We start from the raw sequence: 21,182 nt of genomic DNA on the forward strand, positions 1-21,182 counted from the left end.
CCAAGACACAACCCTTGGTTCTCACCAGCGACACTCATTCACCAGGTCTCCTTACCTCTCGTCTTTATCTGTCACCTTCATGCTGACAACTCACAAATGGATGTCTCCAGCCCCACCCTCTCCCCGCAAATCCAACTAGTACATCCAATTGCCTCATCAACTACACATTCAGGCAGAAATGTTGATATCTCAAAGTGAACATGGCCAAAATCAAATTCTTAATTCAGTAGCACCCCTTACCTGTCCTCTCAATCTCCTCCATCTTAGGGAACTGCAGCGCGGTTCTTTTTTTTTTTTTTTTTTTTAAAGATTTTATTTTTTTCCTTTTTCTCCCCAAAGCCCCCCGGTACATAGTTGTGTATTCGTTGTGGGTTCCTCTAGTTGTGGCATGTGGGACGCTGCCTCAGCGTGGTCTGACGAGCAGTGCCGTGTCCGCGCCCAGGATTCGAACCAACGAAACACTGGGCCGCCTGCAGCGGAGCACGCGAACTTAACCACTCGGCCACGGGGCCAGCCCCTGCAGCGCGGTTCTTTTGCTCAGGCACACATCCTTGAGTTATCTTTCTCTTATCTCTCTGACTCTACACGCAGTCCCTCAGCAAACTGTTAGCTCTAACATTAAAACCTATCCTGAATCTGACCATTTCTTCCGCCTCTACTGCTCCCACCTTGGTCCAAGCTGCCATCCTCTCCCCTGGAATTGGGGTAACCATCTTCTATTTTGTCTCCCTTCTTCCACTGGTTCCTCTAACCCCACACACAGGCTGTTTTCCACTTAGGAGTCAGAACAGTCTTTTAAAAACACACATAGGATCATGTGACTCAACTACTCAAAATCCTTCACTGGCTTCCTATTTCACTCTAATGAAATTAGTTACCTCAGCCCTAAACCACCTGGTCCCTGGCTACTTTGTGACACCATGGCCCCCCTAGAGAGAGCTCTCCCCCTTACTCCACACCAGCCTCCTTGCTCTTTTTGGAACCTACTGAGGACACTGCTGCCTCAAGGGCTTAATTTCTCTGCCTAGTGACCTCTTTGCCTGGGATTTGCATGGTTTACCCATCCTTTCATTCAGGAGTCTGCTCAAATGTCATCTCCCAAGAGAGGCCTTCCCTGATCACATGATCTAAAAAGACGCCTCCGTCCCATCCCTTCTAATCTCATGTTCTGTTTTGCTGTGTAATACTTACACGTGACATTCTAAATTTGTGTCACGAATGTCTTCCCTCACTGGAACGGCGGGGCCACAATTGCCAGGGCTTGTTCTGTTTGCTGCTGAAGCATCCAGAAGGCACAGAGGGCACAGGGTGGGCACTCAGATGTGAGTTGAATGAAGCATTCCTTTTTGCCTGAATGCTGCTTTTCCCTCCCTCTTTCTGTTTGTCCTCAATCACCCAGGACAATGGTCCCTGCTCATCCTCTGCTCACAACTGGGACTTGGTGAATTAAGCCGATATGGTAACATTTTTGACCCCCCACCCAGCCCCTAAAACCCCAAAAAACACTACAGAATCACTGGTAGCTAAATAAAGAGAGGCTTCAGGAGAAAAAAGACAAATCTTCCACCTCAAACAGCCACATCCATATTTGAGAGGAAAGTACTTTTAGAGAAACAGCACCACATTAGCTTTCCTGATTAGTAATAACTGCTGTTTGGAATTATCAGAAAGGAATATGTAGGTCATAGCATCGTGACTTTTGTCCTACAAAAGTAATATTTTGCAAGTCAAGAAAAATCTTTGCGTAAATATCTTTCGAAGGGTGCAAGAATAAATGCACATCAAGAGCCTTCTGATGCACTGGCTGCACCTTTATTATTTTTACCTCGTTCACCAACAGCTCCGTGATGCAAGGTTACCATACACAGTTAGATAATGTCTGCATTGCACATCTAAGGCTATACAGCAAAAGAACCAGAATTAGTACAAATACAAGAACTATATTTACATTCTGTATACTCAAGCTCCAAACATCAGATATTTACATAATAAAACATGAAAATGAAAGTCTGAAATTAATAATGTACATTGTTGCTAATGTGCTCAACTCCTCCGCTGGGTAGAGATCAGTTTGCAAAGTCTTGGTTCAAAAAGGCCACTTATGCTTCATGGGTTTTGTTGTAGTGCACAAGGATGGTGACAAGAGACTTGAAATTTCAAGGACAAGTATTTTAGAGCCACAAAATCTAAGACAATTCCTTAAATGTGAGAGGGCTGATGGATTCCTTAGGTGAACTGATGCCAGAATATGCAGCATGAAAAAACTTGAAGACATGAAAACAACACACAACAGCCAGGGTTTGGCAAGAGACCCTCAGCTCAGACTTTCCACTTGAGCATAGCCGTTTGGCTGTGAGTTTTTAACATGAAATTTGCATCAACTCTAATTTCTTTCTTTAAATGATTAGAGGCTTTCCTAGGATTTTATGGGGCTCAAATATGAATTTCATAAATGGCCTTTTGAACAACAATAGCAGATAATCTCTCAGCTGATATTTCAATTTACTAAGGAAGCACAAATCAACACATTCCTTCTACATACAGTAACGGTCGGGCCACACACTTGGGTGAATCATTATTGGCCACGGTGGACAGCTGCAGTGTGTACGAGTTAGAGTCCTATTTAAAATACATTCAGCAAACCTTCTGAGAGTAGCAGCAGAATTAGTTTTTTCTTTTAGAGGAGCAAGTTAACAGTCACATTTTAAAAAGGGAACCAAAAGGAAAAATGAAGGAGCCAAGTCAAACAAACGAACAAGCCCTGATACTGTCCGGGAGAACCCGAGTGGACACAGCACAAGGGAATGCAGAGTACCGATAGGTGCTACACGCTAGGTCATCTTTTCTTTTCCAGTCCAATGTGCAATTAATTACAGCTGTATAAATATACAAATACCTTACAAAATTAAATATCCCTGTAAATTAGACAACAAGCAGCAGGCAACAAAGTCTTTGCTTTGAAGTATGTGCCAGGAGAAGTCATTTTATTTTTAGATCCTAAAAGACCTTTCACAACGATTTAATTTATTCCTTCATCTTAAGAGCTAAAAAAGAAAAAACCCATAAAAAATATGAGTAGTTGTATAAGTTCTATGTCGCTGAAGGGAGAAAAAGAAGTGGTTTCTTAGTTGGGAAAAATCCTTTTCCCTCGCCTTCACCACGTTTTAGCCACGTACTGGAATTCAAGTGCCAGCCCGCTGCCGAGGCAGCCCCTCCCTGCACTCTTGGCTGTGTGCAAGGGCTGGCTGGCCCCGCACAGCCAGGCCTGAGAGCTGACTGACTCCCAGGCAGGCGCAGAGACAAGGACAGTGTGAGCACTGGTTTGGTGTGGGCTGTGAGGCCATATTTCGCTTTGGCAGGAGAAAGGAGAATGGGGGAGGGAAGGAGGGGAAATGACTAGTTTTAACTAGTAATCATTTCTCCTTAATTTGTGTAAGAGTTTTCTTTTCTTTCTTGCTTCTTTTTTTTGGCTTGTTTAAAGGAGTGCTTTAGGGGGGGAAAAAAAAACCTCAAAAGGTGATTTCCTTAAAGGTTAAGTTCGTTCCTCAACTTTCCTGCCACTATGGCTTCAGCTAAAGCTTCATTAACAGTTCCTGCCATAAATCTTCTCTCAGAGCTTTAAAGTGGGGATAGACCTGTCCAGAAAGGGAACATCAATTCTGAAATTGTTCCAACTCCAATCTGAAGATGGACCCCTAGAGAAAGAGGGAGACCAACAGGAGCTATCCATACTGTCAGCCATAGCAGAGGCTCCTAGATGATGGAAAGCATGCCTGCCCGCGGCCCCTGCTTCCTCAAGAGACCTTCTTACCTGCGCATGTGACCAACGGTCCAGTTCGGCCTGTTCTAATATTTGACACCTCCAAAGCAAAGACTTTCCAAGCCAGTTTTGTTTTAGTTAGGAAGAAACAACAAAAGTCATTTCAATGTATCATGTGATTTTACTCTCCCTTAGTGTTCCCCACCACCCTTCGTCACGAATATGGATCTTTTTATCAAACTTTGTAACAGCAGCAGCATCCGTGATTTAATTCTAAAAGTAACCTTCAAATTTCATCTTCATTTCCCTGAAATTAGATTTAATTCCAGTCCAGGAAGCTGTCACTATGCACCAACGGATCCTGAATTTGAGTATACACCAGAAGGGCATTTTGTGTCCTCTAGACAATGAAGAAACCTCTAACTACGTTAAAAATCTCACCTACTGCTTAGAAAACAAATAATATCGTTGTTAATGACCTATGTTTTAAGGAGAGGAAGAAAGTTAAAAAAAAATCTACCATAAAGTTTTTATTGACCATTATCTAAATAAGGTCACAGCCTGTGATTTCTATCCTTTCTTTTAGTAAGCTCTCTGTGACTCACTTTTCCTCCCCTTTGCAAGGCGATTACAATGAGCCCAACCAGGAAGTCAGAGCAAGGGTCTGGGTGACGGTGAGCCTGCCCAGCAACCTGCCCAGCAACCGTCTGCAGAGTGCATAAACCCCGCCCTTTGCTGCTGAAAGGAGAAAGTCATCCAATTCACCATCACCTGAGAGTCAGCAAGCTCAAGGCTGAGGACCCTTGGTCTCCACAAAGTGAGGGTGAGTAGATACTTTCCTGAATGCCTGAGGGATGGGCAAACAGAAAGGTTTGAGCAAGAAAGGTAAAAAATGATACAAAACAAGCCCAAGTCAACCAGCAAAGCAACTGAAGTAACCTGGAGGCCTTCTTTTCTCCACGTCATTCCTGTAAAACTTACTGGCAGCTGAAAGAAAAAGAGTATCTTCTATGATGGCCTCTGGAAGCCGATGCCCCTGTTCTGTCAGAGAAAGAGACTGTCAGCAGTGAGCTTCCTCCTTTCTCCCCTGGCAAGAGTTCCATACCCGATAGAGACAAGCAAGGAGCAGAGGCAAGGTGGATGCAAGCAACAAACCACTGGGGCCAGGGCTCAGGTGGACTCTCTTCTCTGCCCCCAGGTGTCCTTTTGTTTTGTTTTTAAGCAGTGGGAGGGGGTTGATTTTAATCCTGGGTTCCAGAAAACAAAGCCTGCCATGTTTGCTTATTTACGAGTATAGGGAGACAAGCATCACTGAAAATATTTTCAATTTGACAAAGATCATTGAAAATGACCACTGGATTCAGAAGGAGACTTTCAAGTTTATACTTGAAAGCTACATTTCTTTGATCAAAGGGAGCTACAACAAGCACAAGGTCACTATTCAGCATTATAATTATAATGACAACAAAGACCATCAAGTTCATCACCAGAAAGTGAAAGACTCCCTCCTTGCGTGATATTTGTGTATAACACGGCACTAATTCCAGACTACCACCATCAACACTAATTCCAAGCCCAGAATTGAGAAACTCTGAGAGAAGGGGTTTCCTTCCAACTGAGAAAAACAGTTCACAGGAATTCTGCTGTGAGGAACTATAAGCATCCTACTGACTGTCTGCCTTCATGGCTCACTGCCAAATCCTCTGGCCTTTTGAAATCCTCCAGCCGTATCCTTGGCTCCTTCCTTCAGACAAAGTCAATGGCAGCCAATGCACAAGCCTGCTAAAAAGTCCTCTCTCCTCTCTTCCACTAAATGAAAATTACATAACTATGTTCTAAATAAGCCCCAATTTCAGAGACTGCACCTGTCCCATTTCCAAGCTTACCACACCCTTTTCCCTGAATGGAAAATGCAGGGATTAGCCATGGCAAAAAGAGACAGAAGGGAAAAAGGTCAGTTTTCTCCTCTCAGGTTTTAAGAAGGCCAGATATCTCCTCCCTTAGTCTCTAAGCCACCCAAGAAAAATTAAAGTGATATCACAAACGGAAAAAAAAGTATTATGTTGTTTTGAAATACAGACAAAGATATCCAAAGACAGCAGTACAGACATCAGAGGTGGTCATAATGGGGACCTATCATACAAAAGGAAGCCAAATACGCCAAAAGATAATTTGGAGATTTAGTGGATCCCCTCTGGGTTGTATTTTTGTTTGTTTGTTTCTTCCCCTTTTGTTAGGCCACATGCTTTTAACAAGATTCTCAGCACAGGAAAAAAGAAAAGAATACAGAGCAATGGAGATGGGGAACAGGAGAGCTAGAAAAAGTGCGAGACAAAGGGAGTAGTTAAGCCACAGGATTACATACAAGAGTAACCGTCAAGAATCACAAAGAGAAATGAGAGGTAACACTTTCTTTATCTCTTGGAAGGTGAGTGAGGGCGCTCAGCAGAGTCACTTAGAACTTCGGTTGGCTGGGGCATCTGCGGGAGAGCTTTGACCTATGGGTGACAAATGCAGAGGCAGGGTTAGAAAACTGATCTAGACGGTCTTCTCCTCACAGGTCTTTGTCCTCTCTGGTTCCCTCCTCGAACTTCCTCCTATCCTGCTCCACAGGCCCAGGTCTCCAGGCTCCCTGAACAAACAGGCTAGGCTGTGGTCTTCTCCATCCTGGTGACCCTGGGACACAAGCCCCTCCTAGGATCTGGGGCTGAATATTGGGAGACCATTAAGATTCTCATAATCTTCCCTTTACACATTTCCACAGACTCCAGCTGCAGACCCCTTAAGAACAAAAAGTCAAAGCAAGAGATTAATTGGATGCAAATGTGAGTCTCCTTAGCTGTTCAGGACACTAGATGATCCCTTATGAAAAGCTGAAGCCTCAGCACCACCCTACAACCACACTTACACTCCCGTCCTTCCTCTATTTTAAACCAGTTTGGAACAACGCTTCCTTTCCTGTTTATGTTGATGTCCTGGAACCAAAAGCCAAGGAGAGGAAGGAAACACAGGAATGACTTCTTACCGTATTGTGCCAGCAAGGAGTGGGTTAAAGGCATATAACCAGTCATTCATGTCTTTGTCATTGAGAGCCTGCAAAAGGACTCCCCTGTGCTTTGTGCACACAGCAAAGGTGTTAGGTGTCTGAAAGAGACACAAGAAGATGAGAAAGTCAGTATGGGTGCTGAGCAATGGGGACCACCCTGCCATAGTCATAGGCACACAGTACTTCTCACTGAAGGTTCAGAGAGACCAGATATAAAGAAGACATTCCACACTATACAACAGAGAGCTCAGTACTCAAAAGGGAAAGGCATGCATGGCGATGAAAAGCCAAGAGAGGGAAGAACTGACCTTCACCATGGCCTGTTGGTCCTCACTGTATTCCACCTGTGCCGTGGACAGGTTAATGATGCCACGCTCCACTGGGTCTTTGTCACTGTTATAGATGAAGACATACGGGCGACGGACTATGACAAAATGTTTAGCCCAGTTACTAGAAAGTGGCTCCTTGAAATGCAGGTATCCTTTCTTAGAGACCACTGAGCTAAAAAGGACAGTACAAGAGAGGTTAGTTTCTCACAAAAAGAAAATGATCATGAGCTGAACACCATCAAAATATACCTAGGCCAAGTCCCTACACTGAACAAAACAGGTAAATGATCTATTTGGCCTAGAATCTCATCTGCCAAAGTAAAACAGCAAAAGAGTACAAAGCACCACCACAGCATGCTGTGCCAGGGTGGTAACGCATTACAAGACACACCTGGAGTGGAAACCCACCCCAGCTCCTTCACCCCAGGTTCCATTTGCATTAGACTATAATATAGACCTCGTGTAGAAGAGCTAGAAGTAAATTCTTATTGCTGATTTGATCTGTCTTTAAACCAGACAGATTTAAACTCCTGGTCAATATACTACTCACCCCGGTCTAATTTCTTCAATATCTGGAACAAGATTGAGAAATTCATTTTTTCCTGCTCGGGCCAAATAGGGCGTTTCCACAGTTGGAACAATCTGAAACTGTTCAAATTCTGGGCAGGGACTAGAGGCCCTGGAATTGGCTTCTGGAGTCCTTTAAAAGAGAGGGGTTAGGAAGAAGGGGTTCGAGGTTCAGTAAGGTCAAAGCATGATGTGTACAACCATCTCACCGGGAGGAACAATGCCTCTCCCTGCATACCAGGGGCCTTGTAAACATCAGTTTCAGAGAGCTCGGCTGAGAAGACAAGCTGGTGTCAGAAAGTTAATCCCAAATTCAACTGGTGTCATCCTTTGGAAGATACAAAAGGAAACTGATCATTGATGACCACCAAGTCTCTTCTTATTGTGAAGCCCTCTGAATAGAAGTGTCTGGAATATGAACTCCATTCCCTTATATGTTTCTAATTTAGTCTCAAGGCAACACCTAGGGCAGTGGTTCTCAAAGTGTGGTCCTTGACCAGCAGCATCAGCTTAACCTGGAAACTTGTTAGAAATTCAAATTCTTAGGCTCCAACCCAGACCTACAGAATCAGGAATTCTGGGTGGGATTCAGCCATCTGTGCTTTAACAAGCCTTCCAGGTGATGCTGATCACATTAAAGTCTGAGAACCAGTGCCTTAGGGATTGGCAGAGAAAGCAAACAAACAGGAAGAACCTGGGGTCCTGAATGACCATGGAGAGCAGAGCTGCATCACTGACCGGGACCAGTCCAGGACTGGTATGTGAGAAATAATTCCTATGCGCTATATTGTTAGTTATCTTGGTAGAGCAGCTTAGCCTAGTTAATTGTATTTCACCAATTCTAAAAAGCCCATTTTTCTTATACTTTACCATTTCTCACATTGGGATGCATCTCAGAATTGATGGCATGTCACATTTTAATTGGCAGTACTTTTTCTTTCTCAGTGGCACATGAAATAATGTCTTACATTCGATGGCATCCTAAATTTAATTATTTTCTCCAGCCACACTCAACTGTGTCAGTGCTGGTACAGTAAGATAGACAATGAGTTAAGATAAGCAGGTGAGTTCTGACAGGTGAGCATAATGAATGGAGACAGGGGCAAAGGAATGTGATGGTGCATTGCAAAGAAGTGATTATAATGATGAATTCATGGCATCTAGAATAAATCTGTGTCACCAAAAATATTTTTTCCAAAGTAGTTTTAAAATATTTTTCCCAAGATGGGGCTTCCTACGCATGATATGATTAGGGAGACAAGCAGGGGTGGAAATGGAAGGACAAAAGGAGCAGATAGGGATTAAGAACAGAAGTCAATGATTTGCGCAGAAAGTGAGGAAAATATGATGTTAAAAGATGTCCATAGCATCTCCCCAGTCATTGTGATATCCAGAAAGCACGCCCACATATTTCTGAAAGTTGCCTAGGGGGATGGTGCTGCCCTCAGTTGAGAACCACTGAGCTGGAGGAAGGCTGGCATTTCCCTTGGTTCTCAGATTAGCTTCTCTCAATGAAATCTGGGTACTTACTTCTGATCCAAAGAGTTGCTCCTAGAGTCTACCAGAGAAGGGCAGGTGGAAGAGGGAGTGAGGGTAGCACTGCTGAAACTGGACACAGAAGGATCCCGTCCAATTGGAGAGATATCAGACAACTGGAAGCAAACAGAACACAGCAAGTGAGACTCAGATGAAAAAAAGTCCTCTGCAACAAGGAGCTTTGACAACCAGTAACCACACTTTCATAAAGCTTCTGCTTCAGGTCATTCAAAAAAATAAGCCTAGGGGCTGGCCCCGTGGCCGAGTGGTTAAGTTCGCGCGCTCCGCTGCAGGCGGCCCAGTGTTTCGTTGGTTCGAATCCTGGGCGCGGACATGGCACTGCTCATCAAACCACGCTGAGGCAACGTCCCACATGCCACAACTAGAAGGACCCACAACGAAGAATATACAACTATGTACTGGGGGGCTTTGGGGAGAAAAAGGAAAAAAATAAAATCTTAAAAAAAAAACAAAAGCCTTACAAATATCTTATGGCCTGAGCATCACATTAGGAATCAAGACATTTACAAAAGAGGCAAGGGTGGCTTTTTACAGTATTGCTACTGCTCTCCTGCATTAATTAAATGACTCTATCTATATGTGCCAAGCACTTAGAACAACAGACGCTGTTCTAGGAATATAGCAGAGAACCTGCCCTCCTGGAGCTTACATTCTAGTGGAGAAGGCAGCCAATTAATCAATCAACAAATACTTTAAGAAGCAAAAGACAAAGCAGGGAAAGAGTTTACAAAGTTACAGGGAGCTGCTGGATTCACTTAGGGTCGTTAAGGAAGTCCACTCCAAGGAAACAATATTTGAATAGAAAAATAAAATAGATGAGGGAAGCAATAATGAGAATATCTGGAAGAAGATTATTCTGGGCAAAGGAACAGCAAGTATGTAAAGACCCCAAGGCAGGAATGAACTTGGAGTGTTTAAGCAATAGCAGAAAAGGTGAAGATGACTAGAATATAGTGAATGATACAGAAGTTTTAAAGTGTTCACCTCACTCTTCGTCAAAGGCAACAAAATTTTATGCCACCAAGAACCTCAGGACTTCTTAGGCCCTGTTATACAATAATACACCACCCCCTAAAGAATATTCTTCTCCAAGGGATTCAGGGAAAAGCCGAAATGTTTCCCATCTGATCATCATTCTAAGAGACACAGAGGAATACTTTTATCGTCAGAAGGCAAAGTTCTGACTCGGACAAATCAAATAAATACAGGAACAGATATGTCATACATCCTCAAATACACTGCCAGTGCCCATCTCAAGCCACCCAAAAGCAGTGTAACCTGGGGACAGGAAATCTGAGATGCTCACCTTACAGTCACTGATGCTGCCGTGCACCTGGCTGAATTCTCGGTTGAAAGTGTGGGTGAGAAGTTGCAGGCACTAGGCAAGAGAAAGGGAAATGTAAGTTTCCCTGGTTAAAGCAAGCCCTGGATACAAAGCAGGAAGGGAAAATAACATGCCTATGATCCAGAGTGGAGCTCAGATGCTGCCCAACCACCTCTAGAAATTAACTAAGCATATAGCAAGGGAAGCCTAGTATATGCCTAATAAAGAGCAAATAAAAAATAAGTGGATAAAAAGGCCATTTTCAAGACTACAAAAGTGAATTACTGCAAACACCATAGTTTAGACGTGTTTAAGATGCAATAGCATCCTTTTCATTTTCAATTCGCCCTGGTATTAAAAGGCGTGAAGGGTTCTAGATGGACATACTTTCCTAAATCAACTAAAAGACTATTCGATTATTGAAACAAAACAGACACAAAATCTCTCTCATTACTATATTCCATCGTCAGCCAGTTGCTCAAACACCATATGCCTTAGAGTCATCCCCAACAAGCCCTCTGCCCTCTCCCACTACACATCCAGGCAACAAGGAATGCAATTCTACCTCCCAAATTCCCCTTCTGTAATACCCCTTACCCTTCATCCCGCAGACCCCTGCCTTAGTTAAAAACCTTTATCATTGGGGCCGGCCCCATGGCCGACTGGTTAAGTTTGCATGCTCCACTCCGGCGGCCCAGGGTTTCACCAGTTCGAATCCTGGACCCAGACGTGGTACCACTCATCAGGCCACGCTGAGGTGGCATCCCACATGCCACAACTAGAAGGACCCACAACTAAAAAAATACACAACTATGCACCAGGGGGTTTTGGGAGAAAAATGAAAAATAAAATCTTAAAAAAAAAAAAAAAAACCGTTATCCTTTCTCATCTGGATTATTGCAATAAAGAGTTCTTCCTGCCTCCAGTTTATGTCTTCACCACAAATCCATCCTCCTTTATTACTGCCAGAAAGTCTTTCTAAAACACAAATACCTGTTTAAAATATTTCTGCATCACTCCCAGGATACTCTAAACTCTTTAGTACAATACAAAGATCCTAATCTAGCTCTGGCCCATCTCTCCAACTCCATCTCCTGTCCCTCGGCCACGTGAATTCCCTAATACTGAGGGACACCACTAGCTCCCTCTTGTGCATCCTTCCAAGGTCAGTTCATGAGCGCCCTCCTGTGGAGGCCTCCCCTCGGGCTCCCACAGCATTCTAGGCATACACCTCTATTACACGCTTGTCATCCACTCGCCTGTAAGCTTATTAAGGGTAGAAATGGAGTCTGATTTATTTCTATATTCACAGTGTTAGCACAGGCCTTGAAATAGAAGGCCTTAAAGGAAAATGAAAAAACTGACAGACCAGCTCACAGTCTCACAGTGGGAAAAGACGCAGCAAAGAGGAAGGGATTCACACCTTGGTAGCCAGCTCTTTCTCTCGATCCACTAGGCTTTCAATGTCTGCTGAGTCATAGCCACTGCTCTCACTGGGTGTGATGGCACTTTCAAAGGTCGTGGTTGAAATCTGAGAGGAGATGCTGGTGGAGGTGCTCAGGGTCCCACTGCTGAGGCTGGGGGACAATGAGTCACTCAGGGATTTGGGAATGCTGTCACCAAGTCTCTCACGCAGCAGCAGGAAATGGCGGGTTTTCTCCACCTAAGAAGATCAACACTATTGCCTCAGCAAACACAAAGCTCATTACAATTTTAATAAGCAAAACACTATGCCTCCATCATGATCAAAAACTGAAAACCCAGGATCATAGAGAGAAGGTGCACATAAGACAGACACTTTGGAAATCTTGCCCAAAAGTTCATTTGTGCATCTGCTGCCCTTGGATACCTCGTGGAGGAGCTCCAGCTTCTCTAACTCCCACTGGTGCTCAAGGATGAGGCTGTCTCCACGCGGCCGCCAGCCTGCTAAGTTCTCTTCTCCCCGCACATACGCCACTGATGTATCCAAGATTTTTCTTCTCCTCCTCTGCATGCCTGAGACAAGAGAAAACAATTATTTTTTTCAGAGAAAAATCTAATTCCAATTTTAGCTCAAAATGAATTAATAACTCACATACATGAAAATCTAAGAGAGAATGGTCTCAAGACACAGAGGGTTTTGTTTATTCATAAAAATTCATCCCTTTTTCCCTAAAGCAACTCTCTGAACTTGTTTTATTATTTATTTATTTTATTTTTTCGTGAGGAAGATTGGCCCTGAGCTAACATCTGTTGCCAATCTTCCTCTTTCTGCTTGAGGAAGACTGTTGCTGAGCTAACATCTGTGCCAATTTTCCTTTATTTTACATGGGACTCCACTACAGCGTGGCTTGACCTTGCAGTGCTAGGCCCACGCCCGGGATCCAAACCTGAAAACCCCAGGCCACTGAAGTGGAGTGCACAAATTTCACTACCTCACTGGGCCAGTCCCTCTGAAGTTGTTTTAAAACTGAGTTTTATATTCTCTGATAATTATGAAGACGGCAATACAACTTGATAAAATGCTAAAGTTACTATGTTAAGTGAAAATATAGAGATTAAAGAGTCTGTACACTATGGTTCCAAATATATAAAAGTACATTCATAGGGAAAAAGGTGGGCAGGGACTACAAACCCATCCCCCACATTCAAATAGGTCAGTTATGGTGGCAGATGACAGGTGGCTTTAGCCCCATCACTTCCCGTTAATATTTTTAAAATGTTATACTGGTTTGACATATAAAAGACATGAATTTATGTTAATTTAAAAAATTCCTCAAGGAACTATCTGGACACTATAATTAGCTGCCATGGGGACTTGGATTCATACCAAAGTTTTCTCTGCTTTGATCTAATCTTACCTGTGGGCTCTGCCCTTTTCCATAATGTTCTCTAAAATGATTCAAACTCACATGAATCAAATGTTTTTCAAAACCCTGACTTCTGTCTATGTTCCAGTTTACAAACACAGAAATGCAACATGCTGCTTAAGGCCGCCGAGCTGGAGGGAGAACAGCCATGCAGAGAGACATCAAAAAGGAAACGGAACAAGCTCAGCTTATTAATTCGTCTTCTAGAGCAGAGGAAGTTCAAATTCTAGTTTGACGGCACCTGTAAAGTTACTGCTAAGTTATCTTTAGGGCTAAGGTGGAGAGGGAAATGGTTATGAAGTTTTTCAAGCTAAGTTCATTCTAATACACTTGAATATTTATAATGTTCTAAAGCCCAGTAACATATTATTTGATGCAGTTTTTCATAAACCAAACCGTGTTGCAACTCAGAAAAAGGTAACTCCTACCACCACCACCACCACCACAAAACTGGCTTGTAAAGTAAACGAGTTTCTAAAAAATTCTGTATCTATCCTACACAGGGAGACTCTCCAATTTTTGACATAATATACTCCAAACATATGCAAAGGTAACTATCCCTTCCCAACCCGTAAGAGCTTACCTGGACTACCTGTGTCTGCCATTTTGCATAAACTGAGTTCATAAATTCCAGTGACGCGATTGCTATTTGAATTAAAACAAATAGTTGCTTAATTTTGTACAGTACAAAAACAAGAAAATCTCAAGTGTCTCTACTTAAAACACTGTCTTCTCTGTAGGGACTGCAACCACTCGCAAATATAATTACAGACATTTCTTATCAGTCGCTGTTCTTTTTCTATGCTGAACTTAAGAAGTATATCTTATTCCTAGAAGGAGTCCATTTTCATCTCAATTTTTTGAATATTCTTATTTCAATAGGATCAATAAAATTGAATGATAAACTAGAAAATGTGTAACACAAAAGTGAATTAAAAATTTGCCTTTTCTTACCAAAAGAGAGAGAATGAGGGAGGAGAAAGTCTGACTAGAACAAAATGATGAACATTAAATTCTGGGGAGTGTGATTAGGAAGGGGTACTGACCCTTCTATTGTATTAGTAATCTTTATTTTTTAAGCTGGGTGGTGATGCAGCACGAGTATTCACTGTATTATTCTTGATGCATTTTTGCATATCTTAAATATGAATAAACCTTTAAAAGAAGAAAATCCTAAGTGATCTGTTAAAAAGAAGAGTAATGACATTTAAAAAAAATTTAGTCCCTGAAAAACTGTTTTGGAGGTGTTCACAATGTAACATTCCTTCCTTCATTAACTCATCATCAGCCATCAATATTTTATTAAATGCCAACATTCAAGTCACTGCACTTCAGGTATCAGTTACCAAAATGGCAGCTTGTAAACTAACCCTGAAACAGCAAGCCAGGGATATCTAGAGCTCTGCTGATTCTGTATTGGGCAAACCAACTGAAAGCTAAACTTGTTGCAAAAACTTACGAGTCTGGTGACTTGGAGTAGCCACTGCCAAAGAGGCTGCGCAGAGAGCGTGGCGGTGAGATCTTGGCATCCCGGGAATAGAAGACCATGCACACATCCTTGGTGATGACAGCTGGCTGGATGCAATGATCCAGCTGAAAGCAGACAAGAGTGGGCTCCGATTAAACGCAGATGGAGCATCTGTGACCATATTTGGAAAGCTGGTCCTAGATGAGGGGGCTGGAGGAGTTCAGCTCTACCAATTATTTCGATAGCAACTCAGCGGATAAAATGTGCATGGTTTGTTGGTATTCCTTGCAGATGCATTCATTTTTCTCAAATTTTTTTCTGTAATGACTAATTATTATTTAATAAGTGCTAAGCACTGTTCTGAATCCTTTGATATGACCTCTTAGCAACTTTCTGAGGTGAATGCTATTGTTATTATCCCTGTTTAAGAGATGAGGAAATTGAGGCACAGAGAGATGAAGTCACTTGTCCAAAGACAAGCTGGCAGTAAGTGGCAACACAGGAATCTGAACTCAGGCTGGTTCCAAGGTCTGTGCTATCAACCACTACTAGGCTCTGTCCACAACTACAAAAACAAGACGTGAAGTTTTCTTAAAATCATACATTCTTTGAAGAATGGTGATTAGGCTACTAAAGCTGAAGCTATAATAAAGCTCATGTGACTTTTTGATTAAATAGAGACCAGGAACAGAATGTAACATAGTCAGATCAGCAAAGTATAATAAAATAAATAATTTAAGGATGTGGAGGAGAAAGGAGGACAAAAATCAGCTGAATCTTCCCTGCCTATTTCCTGCTGTAACCTGCCTGCTGGCAGGGCTGGCCGTTCATAGAAATTCAATCTCTGGGTCTCCTCACCTCTAGGTAGGCCGATAAGGTCATGTAGATCTTTTCCCCATAGGGTGTCACTCGGTTCAGAAGGAGAGAGTTATGGAGGGAGCTGTCCCACACAGCCTCGAAACGGTAGAAGGTCCTAAGGTCAGAAAGGCAAGAGAGAGTCATCCAAAAGCAGCTGAAGTCACCTTAGTTTGGGTACTGTCATTGTCAGCAATACTACAGAATCCTACACCAACCAACGCTTTCAATTTATCGAAATCTAACAACAGAGCAGAACCTTCATCTCCTAGGAGGAAAAGATAGGTCCCCATCCTCTTGCCCCAACCTATCATCAAGGAGCACTTAACTATGCTAGTTTTTTGTGGGTTTTTTTAGGCAAGACTGCTTCTCCTCTGCCTATAAACATAAAAATAGTGAGATCAATCAAAGGGATTACGATGAAAAGGATAAGTGAGTATGGACAGAACCTAAAAGAAGGAAGAAAGACTAAGTAAACTCCACTGTCAGTGAATAATGAGAGGAGGAAGCAAATCCTCAGTCAATTGTAAGCTACAGTCTTCATATCACAATCCAGTTCTGCTGAGCCTCAGAAATGTCTCATCATATTTGTGGGAGGATTAATGGAGGAAACAGATAGTAGAATTTAATTACAGAGAACCTCATTTTAAATAAAAGAACAAGAGGTTATGCTTAGCTGATGTATCACTAAGACAATGATTTTTAACACCAGAGCTAGCCAACTGCTATTTGCCAGTTTTCAAAAGAAAACCCGTGTGAAAATCAATCTTACATTTAAATAACAACTAGAAGCTTGATTTAATAAATACCCTTAAACTGGTTTTTACTTTGTTCTAATATCTTTTCTCCCACTGGTACACCACCACAGACCGTAATGGACTAAGAACCTTCCAGTTGAGCAAGTCTCATCTGAAGCAGAGCAGTGAGTTCAACACCAGTGTTACAGACCAACCGCCAACTCCGCCCCGCGCCTCCCTTCTCTGACCCACAACAAGTGCTGGGGAAGCTATCTCCTCTCCCCTTGCAGAGCGGATTTTCCATCACCACTGGCTCTCTGCACATGTAGTACACTTCACCCAATTCAACTAGAAAGAGATTTTGCACACTTTGTTCCCTCCCCAATACATTCCTCCTTACTTCTTCCCGATAGATAACTTCGCTGTTGCTCTCTTTTCTAGATTTCCTATGACAAACGGCTGGCCTATCTTCTCTCTAAACACATTCCCATGTTTCCTTCTCCAGAAACAATCAGAGAAAACTATACACTTCTAAAAGAAGTCCTTCACCACACCTCATCCTCCAAGTGCCAGTGTGTGGAACCTGATCATGTCATTCTGTAGCTGCTTCTGGATCTAAGCCTTCTTGAAGTACTTGATACTCTCTCAAATATCTAGCTTGTGAGGCAGCATGAATGGGTCAAGAAAATTCTCCACAAAGACACCAAAGAAATACAGAAATAACTAACAAGACAAAGACGGGCAAAGTGACCAAGAGACCCAAATAGCAACCGCAACGAAGGACTACTAAGTTTTTCCAAGGCTCCTGGACTCAGCAAACAACCCTTTATGCATCCAGAAAGCCTTGTTTTGATCAAATCTCCATTTGAATTGGTTTAAGACAAATTCTAATATTGGGTGGTGATATCCACTACTTCAGCAGAAGACACTGTGACCCTGAGAGCTGCTCTTCTATTGCATCCCTGTGTTTGTGGAGGTACATGGAATGGGGCTACCTGTCGCAGTGCAAGGCCTCAACACGCTTGTGCTGAAGTGAAATGAACTCCCCTTCTTGGAGTGAGAGCATTTATTACTTTGGAGATTACTTGACAGAAATTCCTATCACTGCTGCCTTTAATCTATGATTCAAGTCCCAAACCATAATTTAGCACTTCCCAGTGCCACTACTTAGGTTTCATGACTCTTTCAACTGAGGCAAATGTTTTGAATTTGTGTAAGAATCCCTCTTCATATTTCTATTTTCAGGTTTTCATTTAACATACAGAGAAAATTCACTGGTAGAAACCTGGCCAACATAAAGGAATTTTTGACTCCACTAAAATCTTACTGTTTTGGGGGGAAAAAGGTTTTCATTTTGTTTTGCTTTGTTTGGTGCTTGAGAGTTACTGCAGCACATTCTTTTGGAATACCCACCAAAGGTAGCCAATTCTTTTTCTTTCTTTGTTTTTTTTTGAGGAAGATTAGCCCTGAGCTAACATGTGCCAACAATCTTCCTCTTTTTGCTAAGAAGACTGGCCCTGAGCTAACATCTATGCCCATCTTCCTCTATTTCATGCGGGACGCCTGCCACAGCATGGCTTGACAAGCAGTGTGCAGATTTGCAGCTGGGATCCGAACTGGCGAACCCCAGGCTGCCGAAGTGGACTGTGCGAACTTAACCACTGCACCACCAGGCCAGCCCCAAAGGTGGCAATTCTTGAGAGGTGGTTTAAGAAATACAACCAAGCCTGGTGAGAAACGTCAACTGAATCAAGTTTGCAAGAGAATGTAGAGTCAGAAACAGGGCTGAGTCCTGAGACACGTTTTCCGATATGGCTCCTAAGGCTGTTAGGAAATAATCTCAAATGGATTTCTCAAAATGTTCTGAACAATGGCAGTGTATGTGTATCTTTTTTTAAAAAGCATTTTAGGCTACACTGTCATGTATCATATATCCTTCAGTTTTCTTCCCTAAATCAGATGAAGAGACGGGGAAAAAACTTCCTTCACTACCAAACCAGTACTTTTTCCTATTGCAAAAGAATAAACAGATGAGACAAGCAGCCCTGGCGGGAGAAAGAGAAATGTTTAAAAATAAACAAACTAGTTCTCTTAGACTCAATTACCCAGATAGCTAAGTTGGTCTCTACTAACACACAAGACAAAGCACAGCAAACAGTGAACAATTATGCAAAGCTACAGAGCAACAAACCTTTTGAGCTTTTGACAGAGAGAGGACAGCAAAAGAAAAGAACAGAAAACAAAGCCTAAGATTCCATATGAAATGAGGGGAGTAACATTCTACTTCGTAATGTAGAAGAGGAAAACTCGAAGTGGGATAAGAATAAAATAGACAATTAGGAATACAATGAGAAAATAATTAAAAACTCTACAAATCGTTTAAGAAGTTATATGTGAAGCTGTACCTATAGCAGAAAAACCCAGGGCACAAAGGGTACAGAATGAAGTCTTGCTCTATCCTAGGTTTGCATGAGGAAAACCACTAAATTAAAATAGCAGGCAAAGCAACATAAGACATAAAGCATTCTGATACATTAGAACGTTTATGTGCAAAAAAAGCAAACAGAAAATACCTAGGAATATCCTTATCAAGAAAGAGCCTGCAAAAACATAAAAAAACTGTTGTTAGTGCAGCAAACAAAAAGGAAAAAGAAGGAAAGAAAAAAGAAAAGCGGAAGAGAAAAAAAACATATAAAAAAGACAAATTTCCTGATAAGCAAGGTGAATTCAGGTGGACAAAATTCCATGGGACACAATTTGATAGAGGACTTACAATGACATGGGTCCCTCTCCTGAGACATTCAATTAAGGAAAATGCTGGGCATGGAAGGGAATGTGGACACCACCTCCATTAACATCCCTTTCAGAGGTGGCTTAGTATTGGAAATGGTAGGAAGTTGCTATGGATTGAAGGGAAAAGCAAGTCGATCAGGTAACATAAATGTATGACTGGGAAGAAAACGAGTAATGGCCCTTGTCAGTTACACTCCACTATCAATGTATCAGAAAAGTCCTCTAATGTGCATATATAACATACCCACACTGGAGCTCTGGAAGTTCAACTTTAAACACTAGACCTCAGACAAATAGAACACAAGTTCTCTTAACCAAACTCCATTTAGCAAATTACCATATAACTTATGCTCTTCATGCCCCTAAAATATAGAGACTGACGTCCATTTCTCATTGGACATTCTAAACTAGAGAGATTATCTCGTATGCCCAGATAATTTGCTCCAAAGAGCTGAGGTGTGTGCTCATCAAGTGTCAGTAGTATTTGGTTCCACACCACTTTATGCAGTTGTATTTGTTATTATGATTACCTAATTTAATTAAATATTAGGCAAATCAATAAAATGAGGGCAAAAAATTTTTGTGTGAAACAAAACTAAGTGTGAAAACTAAGTTGAACAGTTTTTTTTTTCTGCAAGGGAAGATTTGCCCTAAGCTGACATCTGTTGCCAATCTTCCTCCTTTTTTCTTCCTCCCCTGCCCCTAAAGCCCCAGTACATAGTTGTGTACAGTTGTAAGTTCTTCTGGTTCTTCTATGTGAGCCACTGCCACAGCACACCTACTGACAGACAAGTGGTGTGGTTCTGCACCTGGGAACTGAACCCGGGCTGCTCACGCAGAGCGTGCTGAACTTTAACCACTAGGCCACCACAGCTGGCTCTAAGTTGAACATTTTTAAAAGATTTGATAATGGTGAGTTGTTTAAAAACAGCTGTTCAGTTTGGGTGAGATCAATGTAAAAGAAAGGGGGAAATTATAAAATTTTAATGATAAATGATAAAGTTTAAAGGATTTTGCACTTAGATTTTTTTCACAGGTTTCTAGTTCTTATTCCACCAAATTGAAAATCATAGATGATGAATTTTGGTGTTGTTTTACAAGAAAGACAATCAGAAGTCCAGTAAATGAGCCTATAATTAAAGAGAAAAGGCCTTGGTCCTACAGCAAGAGCTTGACTAATGTACATTTATATAGTTTAATTGAAAACAAAAATGTTTAAAGTGTGTATATCTTCTTATTCTTAACTTCAGCCAGTTTTTTTAATTAATTAACTCTAAGCTTCTATTGTGAAAGATAAGCTGCTACTAACAAAGCCAAATTCATCTCCTACAGCCTCTAACCTGCTGCTGGGCATGAATCACAGGATTTCTGAAGGTTACTCTAATGTAGGCAAGTTTAGCACAACCAGCATTTCAACCAAACACCATCTTTCCCTGTGTACTTTCCTAAATACCCTAGAGAAATTTAAGATATAGTTCTCACAGTTGCAAAGAAAATGTGGTGAATGCCAGTTGAATACTTGCTATAAATGTCTGGAGAAGAGAGAATGCTATGTGGAGTTAATGCTGACTTCTGAGAAATAGTATTCTTCAAGACTTCGGCCAGAAATAGGCCAGGGAGCGTCAAAGCACCCATCGTTATCTCTGCCACTGCTCCTTTCAACACACACACATCCTCTCACACTCCTTCCCTGTCTCTCCACAGCCCATGCCAGCTCCTCTCACAGGCAAAAAGCAACAGACATTTGTTTCTTCTTTCTCTTTCTTATGCAAAACTATAACACAAGGAAATAAGGGAGAGAAATTAATCTTGGTCCAAACTTTTATTCTGTTTCTGCCTATTGTCTTATTTTTCCTCTTCCTCTTCCCAACATAGATGTGAGCAAGTGTTTCAGGAG

General features: G+C 42.0%; 1 protein-coding gene across 6 annotated transcripts in view; it reads right to left on the minus strand.

The window, feature by feature from the left end:
* Positions 1-1,790: 1,790 nt before the first annotated feature.
* KIF1B (kinesin family member 1B) overlaps positions 1,791-21,182 on the minus strand; it is a 134,549-nt gene continuing 115,157 nt past the window's right edge. For all 6 annotated transcript variants that reach the window (XM_046661801.1, XM_046661797.1, XM_046661800.1 and 3 more), the window contains 11 exons: positions 15,759-15,873; positions 14,892-15,025; positions 14,016-14,077; positions 12,433-12,578; positions 12,007-12,246; positions 10,566-10,637; positions 9,233-9,354; positions 7,686-7,835; positions 7,115-7,307; positions 6,786-6,904; positions 1,791-6,258 (listed from right to left, as the gene is read on the minus strand). In XM_046661801.1, the coding sequence (XP_046517757.1) occupies positions 6,216-6,258; positions 6,786-6,904; positions 7,115-7,307; positions 7,686-7,835; positions 9,233-9,354; positions 10,566-10,637; positions 12,007-12,246; positions 12,433-12,578; positions 14,016-14,077; positions 14,892-15,025; positions 15,759-15,873 (1,396 nt within the window). In that variant the 3' untranslated portion in view covers positions 1,791-6,215. The remainder of the gene's footprint in view (positions 6,259-6,785; positions 6,905-7,114; positions 7,308-7,685; positions 7,836-9,232; positions 9,355-10,565; positions 10,638-12,006; positions 12,247-12,432; positions 12,579-14,015; positions 14,078-14,891; positions 15,026-15,758; positions 15,874-21,182) is intronic.

The sequence above is a fragment of the Equus quagga genome, chromosome 5 (assembly GCF_021613505.1).
Source record: "Equus quagga isolate Etosha38 chromosome 5, UCLA_HA_Equagga_1.0, whole genome shotgun sequence".
Taxonomy (NCBI): domain Eukaryota; kingdom Metazoa; phylum Chordata; class Mammalia; order Perissodactyla; family Equidae; genus Equus; species Equus quagga.